Genomic DNA, 24,720 nt, shown 5'->3' on the forward strand with positions numbered 1-24,720 from the left:
AGCTGGTTTAAAAAGTCATTGGCCACTTATCAGTTATAGAAACCAGATGGCCATTGAGGTCCATTTCAATGCTAAAATTCTGTGACTAAGAGTAAAAAAGTGTTCTAGTCTCAGTGTTAGCCTCATCTTGATATTATCCTCACTTCATGGACACCTTGTTAGTTAAAGCTTGTTAAGGGGAGAGAAGTAGGAAGAGTCTAGCACAAAGACAACGTGACAAATGAAATAAATACACAGCTTTTTTTGGTGTTCACATCTAGCACTCACTTGCTTCAGCTGCTAACTACTTCTTCCATGACAAACCAGGGTATAACTACTTGCCAGGTTCTAGAACAGAACAGGACCTGAAGAAATTCTGTCAGGCACTTAGCCACCATAATTCAACTCTAATCAGGGAGATCAAAGCACTTCAGTTTTGTCCTGTAGATGCCTCCAAGTCGCACAGTCCTAGGAGCCATGAAAAAAGCTCATAAAGTAGTTCTTGTGTCATCTATCTCTTTCTCTACCAAACCGGGGAAGCAAATCCTCAAGAACCTCAGTCCATATTCACAGAAGGTCCTTCCACATCACGGGCAGTGGCACTGAGCAGCTCTCTCCGGATTTCGGGGGACAGCTGTGGGTGGGGTTGTAGGCGGAGAAGCTCTAGCAAGGCCTCCTTCTGTTCTGTGGTCAGATCAGCTTTGTAGCGCTGAGCCAGGGTCAGCAGGCTCTGGTGCCAAAGAACAGGCAGCTTTCGCTGCTCTGTCCGAAAGGCCAAGAAGTGGAAGACCAAGGCATCCAGTACTCTGAAGGGCAATGCGTACTTCTTGTCCAGCAGCAGCCGTAGGAAGATGCTATTGGCTCCACTGTATTCCATCTCTGCAATTTTCAGCATAGCTGCACTGAGGGAAGGAGAAGCAGGAACAGATGATTATCTGTGCCACTGATCCCTTAAAAGGTTTTCAGTTAGGAAATAGCACAAGATAAAATCATCAGACTAAGTGATGACAGACTATGAAGCTCACAAGATGACCAAACTAGAGACAAAACTTTGGTTGGGATGGAGAAGGGCATTATTGACTGGAAATTCTTAGGGGGCGAAGAAGCACAGCTGCCTTGCACTGGATAATTAAAGAAATAATAGGAACAGATTGGTACAAGAGAATCAATTCCTGGGGAATACCACTGGGCCACTTAATTTGAGTCAGGGCAAGTCTCTTAGGCCTCAGTTTCTTTATCTGTAAAATGATGAGATTGGGCTAGATGGCCTCTAAGGACCCTTCCAAATCTAAATCGATGATTTTATGATCCCTGGTTTTACATTCTAAATTTAGGGGCATGTTCACAGATTCTAAAATCATGGGACATATGGCTGAAAAGTAATTTTAACACTAAGAGAACTGGAATTTAAGAATACTTTGAAGGCCCAAGCTGCATCAGTTGAAGCAATACATTTTAAAATAATTTGTTAAGACAAAGGAAATGAATGATAGGACATTTTCATTTCACAGTAAAATTATAGTATTTTTTAATCAACTGATACACCTGGTCCTTCTAGTGTTAAAGACTATATAATCCAACCCTCCTATTTTAAAGATAAATTGGGGGTGGGGGCACATAGGTGGTGCAGTGGCTAGAGCACCAGCCTTGAAATCAGGAGGAACTGAATTCAAATCTGGCCTCAAATGCATAACACTCCCTATTTATGTAACCCTAGGCAAGTCACTTTTTCCCCAGTTGCCTCAGGGAAAAAAAAAAAATTGAAACTCATAGAAGATAAGTGATTATCCCCAGCTAAGATTTCAATTTGAGCCTTCTTCAAATCCAAAGCTCATTTCCACTGTAATAATACAGCACTTTGTAGGTTACAATGCATTTACATATAGCATCTAATTTAATCCTTGTGTCCTCATCCTTCTAGCCTTTTTTAAACCACCCAGAGGTCAGGGGAGAGCACAACCCCCAGATTCTGCATTCTCTGACTCATCTTCACCAAGCCACCTTATACCAGCTTATCACCTTTTCAAGAACTGTCTTTAAATCACCATCACCACCACCACTTCTAGAAAGAACTGTTAATAGACTGTTCTATTTATCCATCAAACCTCTTATGAATTACCAAGCCACGGGCATGGTTCCTTGACCTCCACTCCCTTGATATGTGGAGTCAGCTCCATTAAAAATGAAAAAGTCCTTTAGGGTAGAGACTGCCTAAATTTTACATGGATCTTCAGTACTTAGCACAGTGCTCTGAGCATAGTAAAGATGGAAAGGGAAAAAAAAACATTTATTAAGCATTTTCTATATGCCAGGTATTGTGCTAACTACTTTTAAAAATATCTCATTTGGTCTTCATAACAAATTCATGCTATTATCTCCATTTTACAGTTGAGGAAATGAAGACAAATGAAGTTAAGTGATTTGTTGACGGTCATATAGTGTCTGAGACTAGATTAGCACTCAAGTCCTCTTGGCTTTATCCCCTTATTTTGTAGATGAGGAAATGGAGGCACAGCAGAACCAGAGGGCCTATAACCCAGTTGTTTACTTACTGCCTCTGTGACCTTAAATACGTCACTTCACTTCTAGTCTCCATTTTCTCATGGATAAATGAGAAAGTTGGACTAGATGACTTTGGAGGTCCCTTCCTGCTCTGTTCTTTGACATGTCTATAGTTCATTCAGCCAATAACCCTGGACTTAAATAGAGATTCTCTGATTCTTTCCACTGAATAGTGCTGCTAACTCTCAGAAATAAAGCTCAGCCAATAGACTGAAGAGTAGATTAAGGGAGAGGCTGGAAGAAGCGACGTCTGATTCACACTTTCCAGCCCAGTATTGTATCAGTTTCCCTATCTGAATCATGGGAGGAACTCTATCCCTAAACCATCCAGGATAATGGGCATTCTGATGGACACAAACAGAAAGGGCTGTTCTAAGCAGAGTTGACAGGAGCCCCAGTACCGAGCCCCAGTACCTTGAGTGCAGAACAGGGATGGAACACTTGGTGATGATGCTGCCCACAATGATGGCCTCACGAAGGGTACAGGTACCAGATTCACAGAGAGGTATCAGGATCCCTGGGGAGATCAGAGAAAGGACTATCAACTCATGAGGACTGGGAGCTGAGGGGAGAAGGAGTACATGAGGAGAGAGGTGGGAACAATCAGTCCAGTGTTTAAAGAGAACTCTAACCTTAGCTCCAGGAACCAATGTACCCACCTGAGAAAAGCCCATTTTGGACCTACCTTTGAACCATGCCCCGGTCTTGAACAATGCTTTCTTGAGTGCCATGTAGAGGTGAAAGTTAAGGCGTTTGTATTCAGCAATGTCATCTCGCACACGAGGAAGGAGCACCAAGTTGTAGAAGCGCTGGGCCATCCTATCCTTCAGATTGGATGAGAATATCCTGGGTATGGAAGTTTCTAGATTACTCACAGATAAGATGTTTTTTTTCCCTTTATAGTTTCTCCTCAATTACATGTAAATAGTTGTTTTTTTTTTAACAGAATGTTTTTTTAAGTTTTGAGTTCCAAGTTCTATTCCCCCTCTTCCCTCTATCCTTTTTTTGGTTCGTTTTGTTTTTTGTTTTGCTGAGGCAATTTGGGTTAAGTGACTTGCTCAGAGTCACATTGCCAGGAAGTGTTAGGTGTCTGAAATCACATTTGAATTCAGGTCCCCCTGACTTCAGGGCTGGTGCTCTATCCACTGTGCCACCTACTTGCCGCCCTTCCCTCTATCCTTAAAATGGCATATAATCTGATACAGATTATACATGTAAAGTCATATAAAATATATTTCCATATCAATAGTTTTGTGATAGAAAGAATATAGAAAAGAAAGAAGTTAATAAGGAAAAAAGGAAGGTATAGAGGGAAGAAGGAAATGGGAAAAAGGAAAAGGGAAAAGGAAAAGAAAAATACAATGCTTTTTGGTCTGTCTTCTGATGCCATCAATTCTTTCTCTAAAAGTGGATAACATATTTCATCACTAATCTTGTCTTGGGATTGTTGGATTATTGTTTTGCTGAGAATAGCTAAACCATTTTCCGTTCATTATTGTACAATATTGCTGTTAAGGTGTACAATGTTCACAAAATCTTTTCCAGTTTTTTTCTGAAATCATCCTGCTTGTTATTTCTAATAGCACAATAGTATTCCATCACAATTATGTATCAGAATGACTTTGTAAGTTCACAATTCTACCAATAGTGCATTAGTGTCCCAGTTTTGCCATGTCTCCTCTAACAATTATCATTTTCCTTTTCCATCATATGAGGAGGTATTTCGGAGTTGTTTTATTTTGTATTTCTCTAATCAATACTAACTTAGAGTGTTTTTTTTTTTTTCCCTGTGATGATTGATAGCTTTGATTTCTTAATCTGAAAACTCACGGATGGGATTTTAAAGCAAGAACTCTATAAACTGCTAAGCACTAGATGAATGGGGAATGCTAATATCATTATTGATGTTCTTGTTAAAAAGAGCCTGATTCTTTACAAACCACTCTGGATACTATGGACAAAACACTGGCTTAAAATTAAAAAGTTTATCTTTCCTGCAGTTCTGTAGGAGAAATCCCAGGTACTTTACACCAGGGCTGCCATGAATACTGTAGAAAGAACCTGGGAGGTAGCATCAGAGAACCTTTGTTTGATCCTTATTCTGCCATTTGTTATGTGGCCTCAGGCAAGTCACTTCACCTAACTGGATTTCCATTCCTCATCTGCCAAATAAAGAGGTCTGACCAGATGTCTTCTGAATAAATCAATGACCCTCTGGATCCCTACCTATTTCTGCCTCCCAGAGAACTTTTCTTCCATAGTCAGTCCACCTAGATCATTGCCAAGGGAGCAGGGAAAATAACCAACTTGGAAGATCAGTATGCCTAAGTGGACAGCAGCTTCCCAGTTTCAATCTTTTTCAGTCCAGCTATCACATTCTGCCAAAATAATTTTCTTAAGATATAGATATAACAATAAGATTCTTTTAGGACTCCCTGTGGGCTGTAGAATAAAAATGCAAAATCCTTGGCTTTTTAGTCTTCTACAATTTGGTTTTCAATGAACTTTCTAGCCTTATTTCAATCTGGTCTTCTCCATTCACTGTATAATTGAGGCAGAATATCTATGAGCTAGTCTCTGACCTTGTCCAACACTTAGCTCCTATCAATGCCTTTGGGCAAATTTGCCAGCTAATCCTTACATCACCCATCATTTCTGCTTTCCTCTTCCTGCTCTGATTCTCTTCAAGGTCCAGCTCACAGAACATTTTGTTTGAATCTCCCACACAATCCTCAATTAAATGCTCTTTGAAGGCACAGGCTGTGTCTCATCTTGGGTATTAGACAGCTGGTAAGTGGTAAGAGTGCTGGTCCTCTTGAAGAGTTGTGAGAATCAAATATCTGTAAAGTCTGAGCATAGTGCTTGGCACAAAGTAGGTACTATAAAAAAATGCTTATTCCCTTCCCCTTTCTGTCTTTGTTTCCCAAGTGCCCACCAATGAAATATACATAATAGGTTGAACTGAAATGAAATAGAACAGAGGGGCCAAAAGGTGACAAACCATATGATTAAGAGACTACAGAATGAGAAGAGTTAGGGCAAGTCAGGGTTAGCATGGCAACAAAAGGGAGGGCCTCCTCTCTATATTGATCCTAACCTATTTTGGGTCCCTTTTACCTGGTGGCTTGGTACATGGCAGCTGCAGTCCAGCTCTCTGGTTCTGTGATATAGAGGATCTGCTCCCAATTGGAGAGAGCGGGAATAATTTTAAATGCTTTCGGAAGTTTGCCACTCCGGTACTTGGATAACACCTGTGGTGAAGGGAAAGTCAGAGGGAAACCATGAATTATAAATGAGAATCAATATTTTTAAAACACAATTCTCATCAAGTCACTCAAGAAGCTTCTGGGGACTAACTCTCTATTGCTTGCAAGGTAAAATACAAATTCTTTTGTCTGTCTTTTAAAACTCATCACATATTGACTCCAGTCCCTCTTTCTAGTATTACCTATCTTTCTCCTTTTCCCATTTAAAAGTACGATTACCCAACACATTCTCATCTCATATGCGTATACGCCTAAATGCCCCCTCTTCTCACTTGCATGTCTTAATTTCTTCTCTCAGCCCAAATGTTACCTCTTATATAAAGCTGACCTTAATCTAACAGTTACTAACTCTACTCCTACATTACTGTGTGTTCTACTGTCTGTAGAGAATTTAAGATCCTTGAAGGCAAGGACTGTTTCAATTTTGTCTTTGAATTCCTAATAGTTCGCATGATGCCTGGCACACAAAAAAGTATCTGATAAAACCCTTCATAACCCACTCACTCCTACCTTTCCAGTCTTCTTCTACTTTCCAACATATATTTTTGTTCCAGTGGCACAGGCCTCCCGGTTGTTTTGTGCTCAACACACTCCATTTCTCACTTCTGCAATGCTCTCCTTCCCTTGCTCACAACCACTGACCTCCTTGGCAACTTTTAAATCCCAATAAAATCCCACATTCTGCTGGAAGTCTTCTCCAACCTCTTTTAATTCCAGTGCCTTCCCTCTGTTAATTACTTCTTTATCCTATATTTTGTATACACAAAGCTTGCTTTGTGTGATTTAGGCTGCCAGTTTTTTCCCCCATTAGACTGTAAGTTTCTTTAGGGCAGGATTGGCATTTTGCTTCTTTTTGTATTCTTTGGTCTTAGCACTGCACTTAGCACACACTAGGCACTTCATAACATTTTTTACTTATTAGTCCTTGTTGAGTAAGTGAAGGAAACTTCTGTTTTTGTTTTATGGGAGTTTTGTTTGTTTTTGTCTTTTAGCAAAAAACATGATTTAAGCACCTATTATATGTTTGATCCACAAATTAAGATTTTTCCATCACTACCCCCCACTCAATGTCAGAGCTCTTACCTCTCTGACACCCTTGTACACTTCAAGAACCCGGGGGTCCAGCTGGGGCATAGGGCAGCCTGATACCTCAGACATAACAGTTTCCACTTCTGTTTGCTTCTCTGTCAATTTCTCCATGATGATGTCTGCCAGTGTTCGCCTAAGGGCGGAAGGAACAGGGGCAATGGTGGTAACAAGTCAGATGGAATTAATTTTCACACAGATTACCTGATTCCATATTCCTCAACTTTCACTTGGATAATAAAATACTTAGGGTGGCAGATCAGAAGGTAACTGCCATATTCCTGATAAAAAGACCAGAGCTGAATAGAAAATTTAACTTTCAAACACAAAACTCAAGAGAAGCATAACAAAGTATATATGAAAGAGAAATCATAAGAGACTAACTAAAGTTAAACCACTTATATTCCTACTTGGGAAGTTAATAAATATAATTCCTAAGAACTTTACCATTATTATGGCAATTAGAAGCAGTATACATAGGCTAAGGGCATGAGTGTGAGTCAATTATGTTGGAATGATTTTAAAAAATGAAAGAGTGAGAAAGAAGGATGCCCTGGGAGGAATGGAATGGGAAAGGTAGAATGGGGGAAATTATCTCAAATAAAAGAGGTATGCAAGGATGAGTTTTTATTATGGAGATTGGAAAATGGGGGGAGTAATAGTCAATACTTGAAATTTACTTAGTAGAATTGGTTCAAAAAGGGAAGAACTCTCTGTCTCTGTGTCTCTCTGAGGTGAATATAGAAATCTACCTTACCCAAAAAGGAAATAAGAGGGGAAGGGGATAAGAAAAAAAGGAGGGAGGAGAGGGGACCACAGAATGGTAAAAGGTAGTATAGATTAAGGGAAGCAGTGATCACACCTGTCAGATTGGCTAAGATGACAGGAACAAATAATGATGAATGTTGGAGGGGATGTGGGAAAACTGGGACACTAATACATTGCTGGTGGAGCTGTGAAAGAATCCAGCCATTCTGGAGAACAATTTGGAACTATGCCCAAAAAGTTATCAAACTGTGCATACCCTTTGATCCAGCAGTGCTGCTATTGGGCTTATATCCCAAAGAAACACTAGAGAGGGGAAAGGGACCTGTGTGTGCCAAAATGTTTGTAGCAGCCCTTTCCATAGTGGCTAGAAACTGGAAGATGATGGATGCCCATCAATTGGAGAATGGTTGGGTAAATTATGGTATATGAAGGTTATGGAATATTATTGCTCTATAAGAAATGACCAGCAGGATGAATTCAGAAAGGCTTGGAGAGACTTGCATGAACTGATGCTGAGTGAAATGAACAGAACCAGGAGATCATTATACACTTCAACAACAATGCTGTATGAAGATGTATTCTGATGGAAGTGGATATCTTCAACATAAAGAAGATCCAACTCACTTCCAGTTGATCAATGATGGACAGAAACAACTACATCCAGAGAAGGAACACTGGGAAGTGAATGTAAACTGTTAGCACTACTGTCTGTCTACCCAGGTTACTTATACCTTTGGAATCTAATACTTAACGTGAAACACGAAAATTGGATTTACACACATATATTGTATCTAGGTTATATTGTAACACATGTAAAATGTATGGGATTGCCTGTCATCTAGGGGAGGGAGTAGAGGGAGGGAGGGGAAAATTTGGAAAAATGAATACAAGGGATAATGTTATTTTAAAAAATTACTCATGCATATATACTGTCAAAAAAACTTATAATTATAAAACCTAAAAAATAAATTTAAAAAAAAAAAAGGGGGAGCCAGTGATCAGAAGTAAAACAGACTTTTGAGGAGGGATAGAATAAAGAGAGAGAGGCATAGACAAAAATAAGAAAATAAGATGGAGGGAAATATACAGTTAAAAATCATAACTTTAAATATGAATGGGATGAGCTCATAAAAAATAGAAGCAGATAGCAGAATGGAAGAAACTAGAATTCAATAGTAGTTTTTTTTAACAAACACACTTGAAATAGAAAGATAGAGTCAAAATAAGAAAATTAAGCCAAATCTATTATCCTTTGGCTGAAGTAAAAAAATACAGGGATAGTAATCATGAGCTCAGACAAAGCAAAAGTAAAACTAGGTTTAATTAAAAGAGATAATCACAGAAAGTGCATCTTGGTGAAATGTCCCACAGACAATGAAATAATATCAATAAAAATTTTATAGCAAATTGCTCTGATAAAAGCCTCTTCCTCAAATATATATGGAATGGAATCAAATTTATAAAAATAACTTTCCCAACTGATAAATTGTCAAGGAATGTGAAAAGACAGTTTTTCACTAGAAAAAATTCAAGGCCATCCAGTCATATGAAAAAATGTTGTAAACTGTTATTGAATATGGAAATACAAATTAAAACAACTCTGAGATACCATCTCACACTTAACAGAAATGACAAATGCTAGAAGGGATGAGGGAAAACAGGTAAAAAGTAGTACAAAAATTCTGGAGAACAATTTGGAACTGGCTTCCTGAAGTAAAACAAACTCAACAGTTCTATCAAGTCCAAAAAGTTGTGAGTACAGGCCCAGCAACAGACTAGAGATCTATCAATAGAGGGCTAGTCTTGAAGGATTAAGAGAGGCTGATCACTAGAAGCTTAGTTATTAGGAGAGACCTTCCTTAGCTACAATTCCTTTGAAAACTGCGTGTTCATATTTTAAAACTATTTATCTATAAGAACCTGGCTGTTAGCCTTATAAATTTAAATCAGTTTCTAAAATACCTTGGATATGTTTTTAATTGGAAAAATCTGTTGCAAAGATTTCTTTTTCAGGGAAACTATGAGCGCACTGGTTTTATTTACTGGTCACAGCAACTCACAAAGACTACCTGGAAGAATGTAAAGTGACAAATTTAGAGTCACAAAAGTTTGAGTGGAATTCTAGCCTGGGTACCTGCTCCCTGTCTGACTTCAGTTTCCTCATTTGTAACAAAGGGGTTGGAATAAAGTCTCTGGGAGTCTCTTTTAGCTCTACATATGGGATCTTGAGATAGTGTAGAGACATTATGTGGACTGATAGCTGGAACATTCTCATAGATGCCTGAAGATCTGAAACAGTGAAAACCAACAACTTCAAGCATTTTACCTTGTTTATTCTTTATTGATTTTGGATGGAAATTTTTCTAAAATATGTAGCCTCTCCCTGATGATCAGGGCCATTATGGAAACCAACCATTGCACTGTGCAGTAATTCAATGAGGCCCACATCAGATTTTAAGGATTTAAACCTCCTTGCATTTATACTAAACAAGTCTAGGTAGTCTTGGTCTTTGCATCCTAATGACTGCTTTTGATAGTTTTTCTATCTTTTCACTTGTCAAGAGTCAGTCACTTAGAATCAAAGAATCTTCAAGTAGGAAGAAATCTTAAGATATATTCCAGGTCTAACCTTCCACTCAATATGGAAAACCTTTCTACAACATTCCTGAGGAGAAGCACTTCAGTCTCTGCTTGAATACTTCCTGGGGTGGGAAGTCCACTATTCTAAAGAGACAACATGTTCCATTCTTGGATAGATCATCACCTTCTTCTTCTTCACTTTTTTTTTTTTAAATAATAGCTTTTTATTTTCCAAAATACATACAAAAATAGTTTTAAACATTTATTCTTGTAAAATCTTGTGTTCCAAATTTTGATGGACGTAGCCATCTTCAACAATGAGATGAACCAAATCAGTTCCAATAGAGCAGTAATGAACTGAACTAGTTACACCCAGCGAAAGAACTCTGGGAGATGACTATGAGCCACTACAGAGAATTCTCAATACCCCTATTTTTGTCTGCCTGCATTTTGGATTTCCTTAACAGCCTAATTGTACACTATTTCAAAGTTTGATTCTTTTTATACAGCAAAACAACTGTTTAGACATGTATACATAGATTGTATTTAATTTATACTTTAATATATGTAACATGTATTGGTCAACCGGCCATCTGGGGGAGGGGGGTGGGGGGAAAGAGGGGAAAAATTGGAACAAAAGGCTTGGCAATTATCAATGCTGTAAAATTACCCATGCATATATCTTGTAAATAAAAGGCTATTAAAAAAAAAAAAAAAAAAGAACTTAGCATGTTGAGAAACTATGTTGAGCACTGGTGATAAAAATAAAAGCAAATGGCAATGTCTGCCCAAAGAAAGCTCACGATCTAATGATAAAGGAAAAAAAAGCAAAGGACTATTATACAAATAAGAGATATAGAAGATAAGTTAGCATTAAGAGGAATTAGGAAAAGCTTCTTGTAAAAAATGGAATTTTAACTAAGACTTGAAAGAAATCAGGAAAGCCAGGAAGTAGAGATGAGTATATAACAGTCAGAGGAAGGGTTACTAGGGACCAAGGAGTGAGTTTCAGGTATAAGAAGATTGTAAAAGTTGGGGCAGAAGAGGCAGAGAATGACAAATGATTTTATAATTGATCCTGGAGGTGATAAGGAGCCACTGAAGTATATTGAAAAGAGACATGTATTTTAGGAAGACCAATTTGATAAGTAGGTGGCAGATCAACTCCAATGAGGAGAGACTTGAAGCAGGCAGATTCACCAGCAGAATACTAAAATAATCCAGGAGGAAGGTGATTGAGAGCCTGTATCAGGATGGTGGCAGTATTAGAGAAAAGAATGGGCATATTATGCAAAAGACTGTTGACTCATACCAATAAAGCATTCAGAGAGAAAGAGTTTGCCCAAGAGGAAGGTGTGGAGACAACACAAGAGTACAGGAATACTGAGCACACAACTGCTAAAGTCTCTGGTGGCCAATTAGCAAAGTATATGAAGAAACATCTGTCATATTGTAAATAAAAGGAAAAAAACTTCTAGTATTCTACTAACAGAAAAAGAACTAAGAACAAGATAAAGAGCACCTGGGAAAAGAGGACTGATGAAGCATTCAAGTGCCTAAAAGGAAACCACATGAAAGAGCCAAAAGGTTAAAGCATACTATAGAAAAGAGGAAAGAGAAGAGGCAAGGATGAAAATCTGACATATCTGCAGCATCCCAGGACTTAGCACACAGCAGCTGCTTAATAAACACTTCAGTTGATAGACAAATACAAAGATACTCTTTATAGTAATACCACTACTACAAAGCAATTGTGATAATCTTTGGCTCTTCCCTCCTTTCTTCCTAGTTTACTTCTAAGCTTCTCTCCATCCAAAAGAGCTTCATTAATCGTCTCCACTTTGTGCCACCCCTGTGCTCTAGTGGAAAAATCCTTTAACTTGGAGTCAGATGACTACAGTTCAAATCTTAGCTCTGGGGTTTATTTGCTATGTGATTTTATATAAATCATGCAACTTCTATGGGGCTAATTTTTCTCAGCTACAAAATGAGAGGGTTGGTTAGATTAGATGAGCTCTAAGGATCATCCCTAAAACACCCTGGTATCTAAAGCCACTCACAATCTGGCCCCTTCCTTTGTACTTTTTTCAGTTTTTTTATACTTCATTCTCTTCCACTTACTCTGCCTAAAACTCAAGACACTGGCCCTCTTGCTGTTCTTCCCATTCCTGATTTCCCATTGCCTGTCTCTTCCCCCACACTCTTTTACTAAAATGCTCTCCACCCTCCATTTTATCTTCTGGCTTCCTTCACGACTCAGCTCAAATCTCATCTTCTGCAGAAGGCCCTTACAGCTAGTGCTTTCTCTCTGAGATTACTCTCAATTTACTCTGGACATACCTTACATATACATTTATTTAACTGTTCTCTTCCCCATTAGAGTATGAGTTCTTTTAAGAGCAGGGACTATGTTTTCAGCCTACTTTATATCCCCAACATTTAGCACACCGTTTACCTAGTAAATACTTAAAATAAATGCTTGATGCTATATTATAAAGCAACAGTCACCAAAACCATTTGGTATTGGCTACGAAATAGACCGGTAGATCAGTGGAACAGATTAGATACAAAGGACAAAAAAGGGTACATCTATAGCAATCTAATCTTTGACAAACCCAAAGATTCCAAATTTTGGGATAAGAATTCACTATTTGACAAAAACTGCTGGGAAAACTGGAAATTAGTATGGCAGAAACTAGGCATGGACCCACATTTAACACCACATACTAAGATTAGATCAAAATGGGTCCAAGATTTAGGCATAAAGAACGAAATCATAAATAAATTGGAGGAACATGGGATGGTTTACCTCTCGGACTTGTGGAGGAGGAAGGAGTTTGTGTCCAAGGGAGAACTAGAGACCATTATTGATCACAAAATAGAACATTTTGATTACACCAAATTAAAAAGTTTCTGCACAAACAAAACTAATGCAAACAAGATTAGAAGGGAAGTAACAAATTGGGAAAAAATTTTTACAGTTAAAGGTTCTGATAAAGGCCTCATCTCCAAAATATACAGAGAATTGACTTTAATCTATAAGAAATCAAGCCATTCTCCAATTGATAAATGGTCAAAGGATATGAACAGACAATTTTCAGATGATGAAATTAAAACTATTTCCACTCATATGAAAGAGTGTTCCAAATCACTATTGATCAGAGAAATGCAAATTAAGACAAGTCTGAGGTATCATTACACACCTGTCAGATTGGCTAAGATGACAGGAACAAATAACGATGAATGTTGGAGGGGCTGTGGGAAAACTGGGACACTGATGCATTGTTGGTGGAGTTGTGAAAGAATCCAACCATTCTGGAAAGCAATCTGGAATTATGCCCAAAAAGTTATCAAAATGTGCATACCCTTTGACCCAGCCATACTACTACTGGGCTTATACCCCAAGGAACTACTAGAGAAGGGAAAGGGTCCTGTATGTGCCAAAATGTTTGTGGCAGCCCTTTTCATAGTGGCTAGAAGCTGGAAGATGAATGGATGTCCATCAATTGGAGAATGGTTGGGTAAACTATGGTATATGAATGTTATGGAATATTATTGTTCTATAAGAAATGACCAACAGGAGAAATATAGAGAGGCTTGGAGAGACTTACATCAACTGATGCTGAGTGAAACGAGCAGAACCAGAAGATCATTATACACTTCAACAATGATACTGTACGAGGATGTATGCTGATGGAAGTGGATTTCTTCAACATAGAGAAGAGCTAATCCAATTCCAATTGATTAATGATGGAAAGAACCAGCTACATCCAGAAAAGGAACAATGGGAAATGAATGTAAACTGTTATTTTTACCTTCTGAATCCAATTCTTCCTGTGCAACAAAAAATTCGGTTCTACACACATATATTGTATCTAAATTATACTGTAATATATTTAACATATATAAGACTGCTTGCCATCTGGGGGAGGGGTTTGGGGAAGGAAGGGAAAAAATCTGAATTGAAGTAAGTGCAAGGGATAATGTTGTAAAAAATTACCCATGCATATGTACTGTCAAAAAATGTTATAATTATAAAATAAAATAAAATTTAAAAAAAAAAAAGATAATTACTAAGAACAAACTAAGTAAAAAAAAAAAAAAAAAAAAAAAAAAATGCTTGATGACCAATTAAAGTTCCTTTCAATACTCCTCTTTGCTCTTTCCAGTTTCAACCTTACCTTGAAACATATAATGAATATAAATTTAACCATTTCTAAAATCAGCAAACCGATTTGCTTTTTAATCTATCACCTAGAGATAGGGGAGAAGAGATGTAGAGAGAGTCAGAAGATGAGAAAGGAATGAAGTAATAACATGAGACTCTGGAAAATGACAACTGGAAAAACAACAAAATTTAGGATTGAAATGCAAACATTAAGCCTGTGAATCTAGTATTCTTTTTATTAGGCAGTATGTGAAGATTACAGATGGGCTTTTCATAGAATAAGTAATTTGTTGCAATCTTTCTCACAGATAACACAGCATCTATTAATTTATCTGGTACAGCTTTCCTTGAAAACACTACAAAATCCTATAATTTTTTTAAGTTCATATGGCCTTGGCCTAGGTAAATATAGGAAAGGAATCAAATCAAGTCTTAAATAATCCCTAGATAGGATGGTCTGTATACTTATGTTAACTATAGTTATGCCAGAAGTCTGCACCCAAATGTATCTAGAGGCTTTTCATAGTATCCTGAATTCATTCTGGTCTTTAGTCCATCTTAACTTGTGTTCTTCCATCTGATATTGACCTGATTCCTTTCAAAAGATCTGAAGTGTCTTCATTAGTGAGGATAAAAAATATATCCTTGTAATCAACTAACAATCAGAATTTCCCACTGGGATCCAGTTACCCCACTGTTTCAATCTAACCCTACCTGAGTGGAGGATTCTTGTTCATGAACATCTCAATGGCACGCTCATCTTCAGGATTGACAACTACCTCAGAGTCATAGCCTGATCCCACCATTTCTGCTGCCTTCTCCAAGGTTGGCCACTCTTCATCCTCATCCTCTCCATCTGATTCACCAACTTGGGCTCCTGGGCCTATAGGAGGAGAGCAGTGAATATGGTGAAAGGTCATGAGGGAAGACACAACTTAAACTCAAGTTCCACAAGTATTTGTTAAGTAGTTTCTCTTTGCTGTACTGCACAACCTGATGTGGAGGAAACAGATGACGTTTTAGTCAAACTGCCTTGTAGAGTTTATAAACAAGCTAAACACACATGAAACAGTAACAATTATTAGGACACAATTAAGGGCCCATAATTGTGACAGCTCTTTTTTAAAGTAGCAAAGAACTGGAAATTAAAGGGAGTCCACAAATTGGGGAAATGACCAAACATGGATGGAACATGGATATAGTGGAATATCAGTGTGCCCTAAGAATTGAGGAAAGAGATGGTTTCAAAGAAATCTGAAAAGATGCAGGATGAAATGAGCAGACAGCAGAGAACAGTTTATAGAATGCTCACTACAATATAATGACAAGGCACTGGGGAAACGAATACAAAAATCAAATGATCTCTGCCCTCAAAGGGCTTACATACTATCAAAGGAGTCAACAAGTGTATATGTAAAATAAATACAATAATTGCTTTTTTTTCCCCTAGGAAAGGACATTGGCAGATAGGGAGAGACCAGGAAAGGCTTCATGGAGAAAGCAGTACTTGAGTTAAATTTTGAAAAAAAGAAAGGTGAAACCCAAAGGGAAGAATACAGTGTGAAACTACAGACTAGAAGCAGAATGGGAAAAAAACAAGAATGGTATTTCCTGGAAGGACCACCAAGTAGATTAAAAACTTTATATACCAGATGAGTTTACTGAGTATAGGAAGTATAGAAAGCTTATATTTTGCTATTATTATTTTTAAAGCTTTTTATTTACAAAACATTTGCATGGGTAATTGTAAAGTTCTGATCCTCTCTCAGTTGTAATCCTTCTCTGGGAGGAGATTTCTTTTCTGTATAATCTTTTCCTCTATGAGCAGGTTTCTTGGGAGGCTTCTGGAACCTCCAGCCAGCTTCTTCTTTTTCTTGAATCCTGGCTCTGAATCTCCTCCAGCTCTTGTCCTTCCCCAATCCAGATTGCTCTCCAGGCTCAATGTTGCCTCTTTTTATCCTCCCAGAGAATGGGCGTGGGATAATGCAAGGGCTTCTGGGAAGAACCACTTCAACCAATGAGCTTGTTCCTCCTAGAATTCCTAAGGTGTAAACTCCCTTTAAAGGCCTGAACCAAAGGTCTGAGCCAGAGAACTGTCAAGTCAACCTGAATTCTCATCTTGTCACTGTCCAGACAACCTGAGTTCTCACCTGGTAATCCTAACAGGTAATTTTTGAACATAGATCCTTGCAAAACTTTCTGTTCCAAATTTTTCCCTCCTTCCCCTCACCTCCTCCCCTAGGTGGCAGATAGTCCAATACATGTTAAATATATTAAAATATATGCTAAATCCAATATATGTATATATATTTATATAGTTATCTTGCTGCACAAGAAAAATTGGATCTAGAAAGGAAAAAAAACAAAAACCAACAAACCTGAGAAGGAAAACAAAATGCAAGCAAACATCAACAGAAAGCGTGAAAATGCTACGTTGAGATCCACATTCAGTTCCCACAGGCCTTTCTCTGGGTGAATATGGTTCTCTTCATCACTGAACAATTGGAACTAGTTTGAATCATCTCATTGTTGAAGAGAGCCATATCAACAGAACTGATCATGGTTTAGTCTTCTTGTTGCCATGTATAATGATCTCCCGGTTCTGCTCATTTCACTCAGCATCAGTTCATGTCTCTCCAGGTGTCTCTAAAATCACACTGCTGGTTATTTCTTTCAGAACAATAATATTCCATAACATTCATATACCATAATTTATTCATTCTCCAATTGATGGGCATCCACTCAGTTTCTAGTTTTTTGCCCATACAAAGAGGACTGCCACAAATCTTGTTGCACATATAGGTCCCTTTCCCTCCTTTCAGATCTCTTTGGGATATAAGCCCAGGAGTAACACTGCTGGGTCAAAGAGTATGCACATTTTGATAACTTTTTGAGCATAGTTCCAAATTGCTCTCCAGAATGGTTGGATGCATTCACAACTCCACCAACAATGCATCAGTGTCCCAGTTTTCCCACATCCCCTCCAACATTCATCATTATCTTTTCCTATCATCTTAGCCCAATCTGACAGGTGTGTAGTGGTATCTCAGAGTTGTCTTAATTTGCATTTCTCTGATCAATAATGATTTGGAGCACCATTTCATATGACTAGACATAGTTTCAATTTTTTCATCTGAAAACTGTTCATATTGACCATTTATCAATTGGAGAATGGTTTGAACTCTTATAAATATGAGTTAATTATAGATTTTAGAAATGAGGCCTTTATCAGAACCTTTGAATGTAAAAATGTTTTTCCAGTTTATTGCTTCCCTTTTAATCTTATCGGCATTAGTTTTGTTTATACAAAAACTTTTTAATTTAATATAGTCAAAGTTATCTATTTTGTAATCAATAATGATCTCTAGTTTTTCTTTGGTCACAAATTCCTTCCTCCTCCATATATCTGAGAGGTAAATTATCCTATGTTCTTCTAATTCATTTATTATATCATTCTTTATGTCTACATCATGAACTCATTTCAAGTTTATCTTAGTAAATGGTGTTAGGTGTGGATCAATGCTAAGTTTCTGCCATACTAGTTTCCAATTTTTCCAGCAGTTTTTGTCAAATAGTGAGTTCTTGTGCCAAAAGCTGGGGTTTTTGGATTTGATACAAAGAGAAATTCTATTTAAAATAACTGTCGATAATATAAGATATTTGGGAATCTATCTGCCAAGGGAAAGTCAGGAACTATATAAGCAAAACTACAAAACACTTTCCACACAAATAAAATCAGATTTAACACATGGAAAAATATCAAGTGCTCTTGGATAGATCAAGTGAATATAATAAAGATGACAATACTATCTAAACTAATCTATTTATTTAGTACTATACCAAACTCCCAAGAAACTATTTCACTGACCTAGAAAAAATAACAACAAAATTTATCTGGAAGAACAAAAGGTCAAGACGTTCAAGGGAACTAAAAAAACAAAAAACAAATGAAGGTGGCCTAGCAGTTCCAGATCTAAAATTATATTATAAAGCAGTGGTCATCAAAACCATTTGGTACTGGCTAAGAAACAGACTAGTTGATCAGTGTTCACAGTAGTTGATTGGTACACAGGACATAACAGAAAGTTCATACTTTAGGAAAAACAGTTTGGTGCCTGTGTAGAGAGTAGACAGGAGAGTAGGAAGTCTTTGGGATACAGAAACGAATCAAAAGGTTATTGCAATAACCTAGGTAAAAGGGTGGCAGAAAGGGAAGGTTATGAGAGATGTGGATGTAGCAATGATAAGATTTGGATACTGAATGGATGTGTGAATGAAGGAGTTCAGAATGTAAAGGATGTGAAACTGGATGAATGGAAAACAGATACAAGGAAGTTAAGAAAAAGACTCAATTCTAGGATAAAGATATGTATGTAAGTGAGATCTGTATGTAATATATTGAACTCTAGATGCCTATGGGACAGCCAGTGTGAAATGCTATGGGCAGTTATAGATGTAGAGCAGAAGTTCAAGATAAAGACTAGGATTAGATAGATCTGAGAGTAATCATTTGTGTATCTGGTACATAGTAAATGCATAAAAAATTTCGCTGTCTATATGTCTAGACATTTTTACTTTATTTAGCTAACATTTAGAAGAGTAGACTTATATTTGATATAATTTTCATAATAAATGTGATCTTAACCTGAATAGACCAAAAGACATGATGCCCAGAAGATAATCTTGTGATACACCAGAGGTATGCTAGAGCTAGCTCTAACAAGCCCTTGTGACTGTTAAATTTTCAGCATAAGGATTTACATCTTAGAAACTGGTAAATGCTACAAATAAGAGCTTGATTTAGTTTTCTGTTGATTAGCTAGACTTAAGATCATGGATCATGATTCAGCAAAGAAGTGGTCACACATGAAGGAGAACCAAGAGAGTGAAATGTCTGAAAAAAATAAAGAATGAGTGAGTGTCCAGGAGGAGAGAGTGGCCGGCAGTAGGAAATGCAGCAGAGAGATCAAGGATAAAAAGTTTAATTAAATAATAGATGTAAACAAACAAATGAAAAATTTGGCACTTTTTACTTACCAGATGATCTCTAAGATCTTAACAATATACAAAATTCCGGGTAATCCAATGCGAAGGAAAGGGAAGTGAATGAATGTCACTGTTGGAGTCCCCTCTCCCTGTCATGTCTTCCTTGCCACTATGACTGATCATTAATTAAAAACATTTATTAAGTGTTCTTTGTGTGTAAGACACTCTACTAAGCACTGGTTATATAAAAGCAAAACAACAGAGGTTTCCAAGGAATGCAATCTAATGGAAAAGACAACATGTAAACAAGCATGTACAAAAATACACGGGGGAAAAACTAGACACAATTGTAGGGGAGAAAGCATTTAGGGGGATTGGGAAAAGCTTCTTAAAGGTGGGATTTTTCATTTCAAACTGAAGGCAGGGAACCCACGTTGCAGAGATGAGGGGAAAAAGTCATAGACATAAGGGAGAGTCAACGAAACAGGAGTAAAAATATGGAGCGTCAAGATCAAGAAACAGCAAGAGTTCTTACATATGGAAAATCCTAAGATGTCAAGAGGTCACAGAGGTAGGAAGGGAGCAGGTGATGAAAAGCTTTAGAAGTCAGAGGAGATCATACCGGACTCTAAGACTGGCGTTTACTGAGTGCGGAACTGTCCGGACTGGAGGAAGGACAGTTTGGCGTGCCGCTGAAGGCAGCCTGAGGTGAGGAGGCCCGGGACACACAGAACTTCTCACACAGCGGGGTGACAAGGAGCGACGCCCCAGCTGCCCAGGTTCCTGACATCGATAGCGACATTAGCGTTTGAGAGGCAAGGGCGCGTTCCGGTTTGGACACAAGGACTTGGAAGACTCCGTGGGATGCCCAAAGGAGATATCCGACAATGGAGACGGGAGACTGGAGAGTAAGGCTGGAGAACAAATCTAAGAACCATTCCCTAGGCTCTCGTGGAATCCACCACAGCTAGAGACCCCCCAAAGGAAAGCAGAGAGGAATAAGAGAGCACCGCTCAGAGGTTTGGGAGGGCTTCGCCTGGAGAAAGGTCCGGCAAAGAAGACTAAAAAAGTTGTCAGGCAGGCAAAGAATCTGGATGTATTTGAGACAAAATAGTCCCACCAAAATCTAGAAAACATAATAAGAAAAAGGGGAGGTGATCCCCGTGTCAAAAGCTGTAGAGTCTGGCGCTGTTTCTCGGCGGCTCCCCTTCCCCGTCCCCGATTTTCAGCGGACACCGGGCTCGACCCCCTCACTCACCCAGCTTCGTGGTGAATTTTCTCGGCGCTGTCCTGTCACCCGAGCCATGCTCCGCTTCCAGCTCCTCCTGCTGCTCTCGCGCCTGCTGCAGGATCCGCCGGCTCAGCCGCGGCCCCACGTACTCTTCTTCCTCCGTCCCGCGGCCGCGGCTCCTCCGTTTCTCCCGACTTCCGGGCTGTACGGAGTCCCCCGCCAAGATCTGGTCCGCCAACGGGGCATGCTTTGCCTGCCCTCCAGCCTTACGAGACGGCTTGATCTTGGGCATGGTGTTCACTACTTCCACCTCTAAAACACACGTGGGGAACGGGTAGCAATCAGGACTGTGCCGGCGCCGAGCATCGCGTAATACTCCGCCCCTCCCAGACTAACAAGACACGCTCCATTGTTAAAAAGCAGCGCCTCCAAGCGGTCGGAGGCCGGAAACAGCTTCGGCGCTACCCTTGGCCCCGCCCCCTGAAGTTAGAAATCACTCGGGCCCGCTTTAAACCTGCGTTATCTAAATTGGACTCCTAATTGTTCTCTGAAGTTGTAGCCCAGCTTGAATTTATTCTGTCTTCTCGAGATCAGCATTCAGATCGCAAGTCAATTCCTAGAAATCTTCTGCCGTGCCTTAGGGGAGGGTGGGCGGAGCTCCCGCTCTTGGGCACCGCCCAAGCCCCGGCATCTCCGCCACGCCCATGCTCCTTGGGGGACGCTTTGTTTTATACGTCACTTCTGGGTCCCGATTTAATGCATCACTTCCCGATTCCTTTCTTTCCTCCTTTACCCCACCCCCTTCTCTGTCCCCCACTCTTCCGTTCATCCCATCTAGGCCTGGAAGTGGGGCTTCCAGCGGGGAAAGCGGAGGGGAGGCGAGGCCGCAGTGTCGGATTTCTCGGACACACACTCCCGTGTGGCCCGGCAGCATGGGCGTGACATGGTAGGGACGCGAGCGGCCCACGTGGCGGGGGAAGGTTCTTTTGGGCAGGGAGAAGTCGCGAGTTCCTTTGGACCGCGGAAGGAGGACAGAGAAGGCGTAGCGTCCTCGCATAGGCCTCCTCCCGACCCCTCCCATTTCGCCCAGACCTTGATGGGGTGGGTGGGTGTGAGATGCCCGGGTTTGGGGTGGGGAGGGCACTTCCCTCTATCCGCTCTCGCCCCTCCCCCGGGGGGCTGCCGGGGGCAGGGCGGGGTGAGGGCTGAGTTTGCGAGTGGCTTTGGTAGATTTTTTTTAAAAGTTATAGCTTTGAGAGCTGTTGGGAGACGTTAAATCTAGTTCCTTTTTGTGGGAAGGGGAATGATGGGGGTCGGCTTTCAGCCTTTCTTCCTCCCCGCCCTGGCCTGCTGCCAGTTACGCTCGGCCGTGGAGCTGGCCGAGGACGGGCACTGAACTCGGGCCTGAGCTGACGTGACCGTCTTTCCGGGACTGCCGGAGAGCGCACCGTCCCTGACACTGATGGGGAACGCCGTTGGGCCAGGCTGCGAAGTCTCAGCGCGCTGCCGAGGAGGAGGAGAAAACGCCACCTCTGTGCCTGGCTTCCCGTATCTTTGTCAACCCCGGATTTCCTTCTGTCTCTGTGATTAGCGCAGGGACTCACACGGAACATTTAGTAAATTCTTCTTGACCGAAGAAAAGCATCAAATAAGTTCTCAGCTGTTTTGGCTCCATACCTGAGAGCTTTCTAGAGTTATTGGCACTTTTCAAATTGTTACTTGCTATTAGTAGACTCCACAATTCAAGCAGCAATCTTCTAGGACCTGGCACGGTTAGGGAAAGTGTATGAAAACTAAGAGAAATTGGTCAAAAGCGAGAAACAAAAGATATCTGCTGCATTGGGATCATTCGAGATCTGACTCCCCATCTCTTTAGCTTCCTTTCTCCCCTCTGGAGAGGTTCCATTGGGCCCAGAGTCACACACAAACTGCTTATAGTGTTTTGTTTCCTACATTTGAGCAGTGGCAGCTGCTATGAGGGATGGGAGTCTGGCTGGGTTGGCACCTGGGGCTTCCAGCTTCCTTTGTTGGATGAGAAGCTTGGGGACCCTGTTTGCATTTATTGGTCCCTGAAGGCTCATCCCTCCCCTTCTAGTGTATCTCAGATGCCCGTGGCCGAGGGTAAGAGTGTCCAGCAGACCGTGGAGCTCCTGACCAGGAAGTTGGAACTGCTAGGGGCAGAGAAGCAGGGGACATTCTGCGTGGACTGTGAGACCTACCACACAGCAGCTTCTACCATGGGCAGCCAAGGTCAGTGTGTGGTAAGTAGGACAGCTGGAATCTTGTTCAGACCTAATAGATGCACCAAATGCTGCTATTCTGTATTTCTGAACGGCTGACACTGGGGTTGTTTTTTTTCCCTCCCTCTTCCCCCCCACCCCCCACTGAAGGGATTGGGAAGTAAGAAGAAATCTTGGAGGGGGGGTGGGTATTTTGTTTTCCCCAAAGAATGTCCTGTCTTGGACCTCCCTATACTGCCACTCTGAATCCTAACACTTAGCTTTGTTGTTTTTGTCTCCATACACTGTGGGAAGGAAACTCTATACTAAGGCTTTGGATGAAAATATAAAAGTAGAAATGATAAAAAGAACCACAGACTGGGAGAGAGGAGATTGTGGTCCTTTCTCTATTAACTTGTTTTGTGAGCTTGGACAAATCTCTGTTTTGTCAGCATCTGTTTAAAGGGTTATTTTGGAGATCAAATGAGATTATAGATGTGAAAATGCTTTGAGGAAAAGTGTTATAATACACATGTTAAAGAGTATTTTAAGAAGATATTTACAATTTAACTGGTAAGGCAAAACCTAGAAGTTTAAAATATTTTTGAAGCTTATTTGTTTTTTCTCTTATTTAATACTACTTTAATTTTTAATTATAACCTTACCCACTCTCCTCTGCTTAGCAAGCTATTCCTTTTAAAAGAAAAATTTTTTAAAGAAGCAGTAAAGCAGTAGTAATCAGCATTCTCACCAATCATTTTACATGAAATAGTGCATGCCCACAGTCTCCTAATTCTACAAAGAGGGGAGGAAGCTATGTTTAAGGGCCAAGCTTACTCACTATAATTTATATAGTATTTCAGCTAGGAAGGGTTAAGTGTTTGGACCAGATTTGAATTCAGGGCTGGGGCTCTATCCATTATACCACCTAGCTGCCCCTAGTTTCATTTTTTTGTTTGTTTTTCTGTTTTCATTGTTAATCTTGTTTATATTTTGCCTGTTTATTTGGGGCCGATTGGGAAGTGAAAATGAATTTCTAGTTCTCTTTATTCTATCAGTTCTGACAATGCTTCTCTCAATTCTTGGTATTTCTCATTTCTTAACGTATAATATTCTGACAATATGTACCACAGTTTGTCTATTGGTATCTATTTTGTTTCTCGTTCTTTGCTATTTCAAAAAATACTGCTATGACTATTTTAGAGTATATGAAACTTTGTTTTTAAGCTCTTTTTAAAGCTTAGTTGTACATTTTTTGTGGCAACAATTTTTTTGCTTAACTTTAAATTATTTTCCAGAAATTGTTTGAGTAACTTACAGTTCTATCAACATTGTTATTAGTATGCAGCTTCTTCTGAAGCTCTCCACCTTTGACTCTTTTCTTCTTTTGTCATCTTGACCTGTTTGTTGGGTGTGAGGTGAAACTTCAGGATTGTTTTCGTTTGCATTTCTCTTATTAATCATTTCAAATAATCTTATAATTAATAGTTTGTTATTCTTTTGAAGTCTGTTCTCTTTCTTGAACCATTTATCTATTGGGGAATAGTTCTTGTAAGCAGCTAGATGTCTTTGTTCCTTATATGTGTTGAATATCAGACCTATATCAAAGATACTAAATATAACATTTCCCCCCAGTTAATGATTTACTTTCATGCTCTAGTTTTATTTTATTCATGTAAAGGCTCTCATGTAACTTACTATCTAACTTACATCTTTAAAAGATGGAAGCTAAGCCAGGCAACAGGATGAATAGAAGAGGGTGAATAGTTCTGTAAATTAGTGCCAGGAATACTAATATTCAGCATGAGCTGAAGATAGTGAGGGAAGTTTTAAGAACAATGAAAATTTTTTTTTTATTTACTTAATAATTTTTTA

The 24,720-nt window shown here is 39.5% G+C and overlaps 2 protein-coding genes across 8 annotated transcripts in view; one reads left to right on the top strand and one right to left on the bottom strand.

The window, feature by feature from the left end:
• Window positions 1-226: 226 nt before the first annotated feature.
• Window positions 227-21,382, bottom strand: BYSL (bystin like). 2 transcript variants are annotated; one of them, XM_074310936.1, is made up of 7 exons: window positions 20,654-21,382; window positions 15,124-15,292; window positions 6,891-7,029; window positions 5,659-5,792; window positions 3,227-3,387; window positions 2,956-3,058; window positions 227-881 (listed from the first exon to the last, which is right to left on the bottom strand). In XM_074310936.1, the coding sequence occupies exons 1-7, from the start codon at window positions 20,916-20,918 to the stop codon at window positions 536-538; spliced, it is 1,317 nt and encodes a 438-aa protein (XP_074167037.1). In that variant the 5' UTR covers window positions 20,919-21,382; the 3' UTR covers window positions 227-535. The 2 variants fall into 2 exon arrangements, with proteins under 2 accessions (XP_074167037.1, XP_074167038.1); XM_074310937.1 differs by having other exon boundaries at window positions 3,227-3,360; window positions 20,654-21,347.
• A 56-nt stretch (window positions 21,383-21,438) lies between these two features.
• The window catches only part of MED20 (mediator complex subunit 20), a 123,439-nt gene continuing 120,157 nt past the window's right edge, over window positions 21,439-24,720 (top strand). For 4 of the 6 annotated variants that reach the window (XM_074310947.1, XM_074310951.1, XM_074310945.1 and 1 more), the window contains exons 1-2: window positions 21,439-21,572; window positions 22,722-22,876. In XM_074310947.1, coding sequence (XP_074167048.1) covers window positions 21,559-21,572; window positions 22,722-22,876 — 169 coding nt within the window. In that variant the 5' untranslated portion in view covers window positions 21,439-21,558. The other 2 variants (XM_074310949.1, XM_074310946.1) reach the window with 2 other exon arrangements.

The sequence above is a fragment of the Sminthopsis crassicaudata genome, chromosome 4 (genome assembly GCF_048593235.1).
Source record: "Sminthopsis crassicaudata isolate SCR6 chromosome 4, ASM4859323v1, whole genome shotgun sequence".
Lineage (NCBI taxonomy): Eukaryota > Metazoa > Chordata > Mammalia > Dasyuromorphia > Dasyuridae > Sminthopsis > Sminthopsis crassicaudata.